The sequence below is a fragment of the Mus caroli genome, unplaced genomic scaffold, assembly GCF_978045245.1.
Source record: "Mus caroli unplaced genomic scaffold, Mus_caroli_1 scaffold_1, whole genome shotgun sequence".
NCBI classification, from domain to species: Eukaryota; Metazoa; Chordata; class Mammalia; order Rodentia; family Muridae; genus Mus; species Mus caroli.
In genome coordinates, this window is record NW_028227256.1 from 30,312,888 (window position 1) to 30,314,225 (window position 1,338).

General features: G+C 39.0%; 1 protein-coding gene across 1 annotated transcript; it reads left to right on the top strand.

Annotated features, from left to right (window-relative positions):
- The first annotated feature begins 459 nt into the window (after positions 1–459).
- Positions 460–921, top strand: LOC110302665 (large ribosomal subunit protein eL42-like). The gene has a single exon (XM_021173463.3). The coding sequence runs from the start codon at positions 492–494 to the stop codon at positions 810–812; it is 321 nt and encodes a 106-aa protein (XP_021029122.1). The 5' UTR covers positions 460–491; the 3' UTR covers positions 813–921.
- The last annotated feature ends 417 nt before the right edge of the window (positions 922–1,338 follow it).

Here is a 1,338-nt window from a genome sequence, read left to right on the forward strand (position 1 = left end):
AGTAAAGCTCAAAGCACACATTGCACCTCACACAATAATAGTGGGATACTTCAACACCCCACTCTCATCAATGGACAGATCCTGGAAACAGAAACTGAACAGAGACACAGTGTAACTAACCAAAGTCATGACACAAATGGATTTCACAGATATCTACAGAACATTTTAACCTAAAACAAAAGGATATACCTTCTTCTCAGCACTTCATGGTATCTTCTCCCAAATTGACCATGTAATTGTTAACAAAACAGGCATCAACAGATACAAAAGTATTAAAATTATCCTCTACATCCTATCAGATCACCACAGACTAAGGCTGATCTTCAATAACAACATAAATAATAAAAAGCCAACATTCACATGGAAGCAGAACAACATGCTACTAAATGATAACATGGTCAAGTAAGAAATAAAGAAAGAAATTAAAGACTTTTTAGAGTTTAATGAAAATGGAGCCACGCTCTTTCCGAGCTGCTAGCGCTCCTGCGAACATGGTGAACGTGCCTAAAACGCGCCGGACATTCTGCAAGAAATGTGGGAAGCACCAACCCCACAAGGTGACACAGTACAAGAAGGGCAAGGATTCTTTGTATGCCCAGGGAAAGCGGCGTTATGACAGGAAACAGAGTGGCTATGGTGGGCAGACTAAGCCTATTTTCCGCAAAAAGGCTAAAACTACAAAGAAGATTGTACTGAGACTGGAGTGTGTTGAGCCCAACTGCAGATCTAAGAGGATGCTGGCTATTAAGAGATTCGAGCATTTTGAATTGGGAGGCGACAAGAAGAGAAAGGGCCAAGTGATCCAGTTCTAAGCAGATTTTGTTATGAAGACAATAAAATCTTGACCTTTCAATCCCTTTGATTGCAGTTGTTCCTTTGGGAGGGAATAAATTAAAAGCTTTCAGAAATTAAAAAAAAAAAAAAGAAAAAGAAAATGGAGCCACAACATACCCAAATTTACAGGACACAATGAAAGCATTCCTAAGAGGAAAACTCATAGCTCTGAGTGCTGCCAAAAAGAAACTAGACAGAGGACACACTAGCAGCTTGACAAAACCTAAAAGCTCTAGAACAAAAGGAAGCAAATTCACCCAAGAGGAGTAGATGGCAGGAAATAATCAAACTCAGGGCTGAAATCAACCGATTAGAAACAAAAAGACCTATAAAAAGAATCAACCAAATGAGGAGCTGGTTCTTTGAGAAAATCAATAAGATAGATAAACTCTTAGCCAGACTAACTAGAGGGGACAGGGACAGGATCCTAATTAACAAAATCAAAAATGAAAAAGGGGACACAACAACAGAACCTGAGAAAATCCAAATCATCGTTAGATCCTA

What these genes read in the sequence shown, in the direction of transcription:
- LOC110302665 (XM_021173463.3), top strand. Translation starts at nt 492, where the DNA reads ATGGTGAACGTGCCTAAAACGCGCCGGACATTCTGCAAGAAATGTGGG.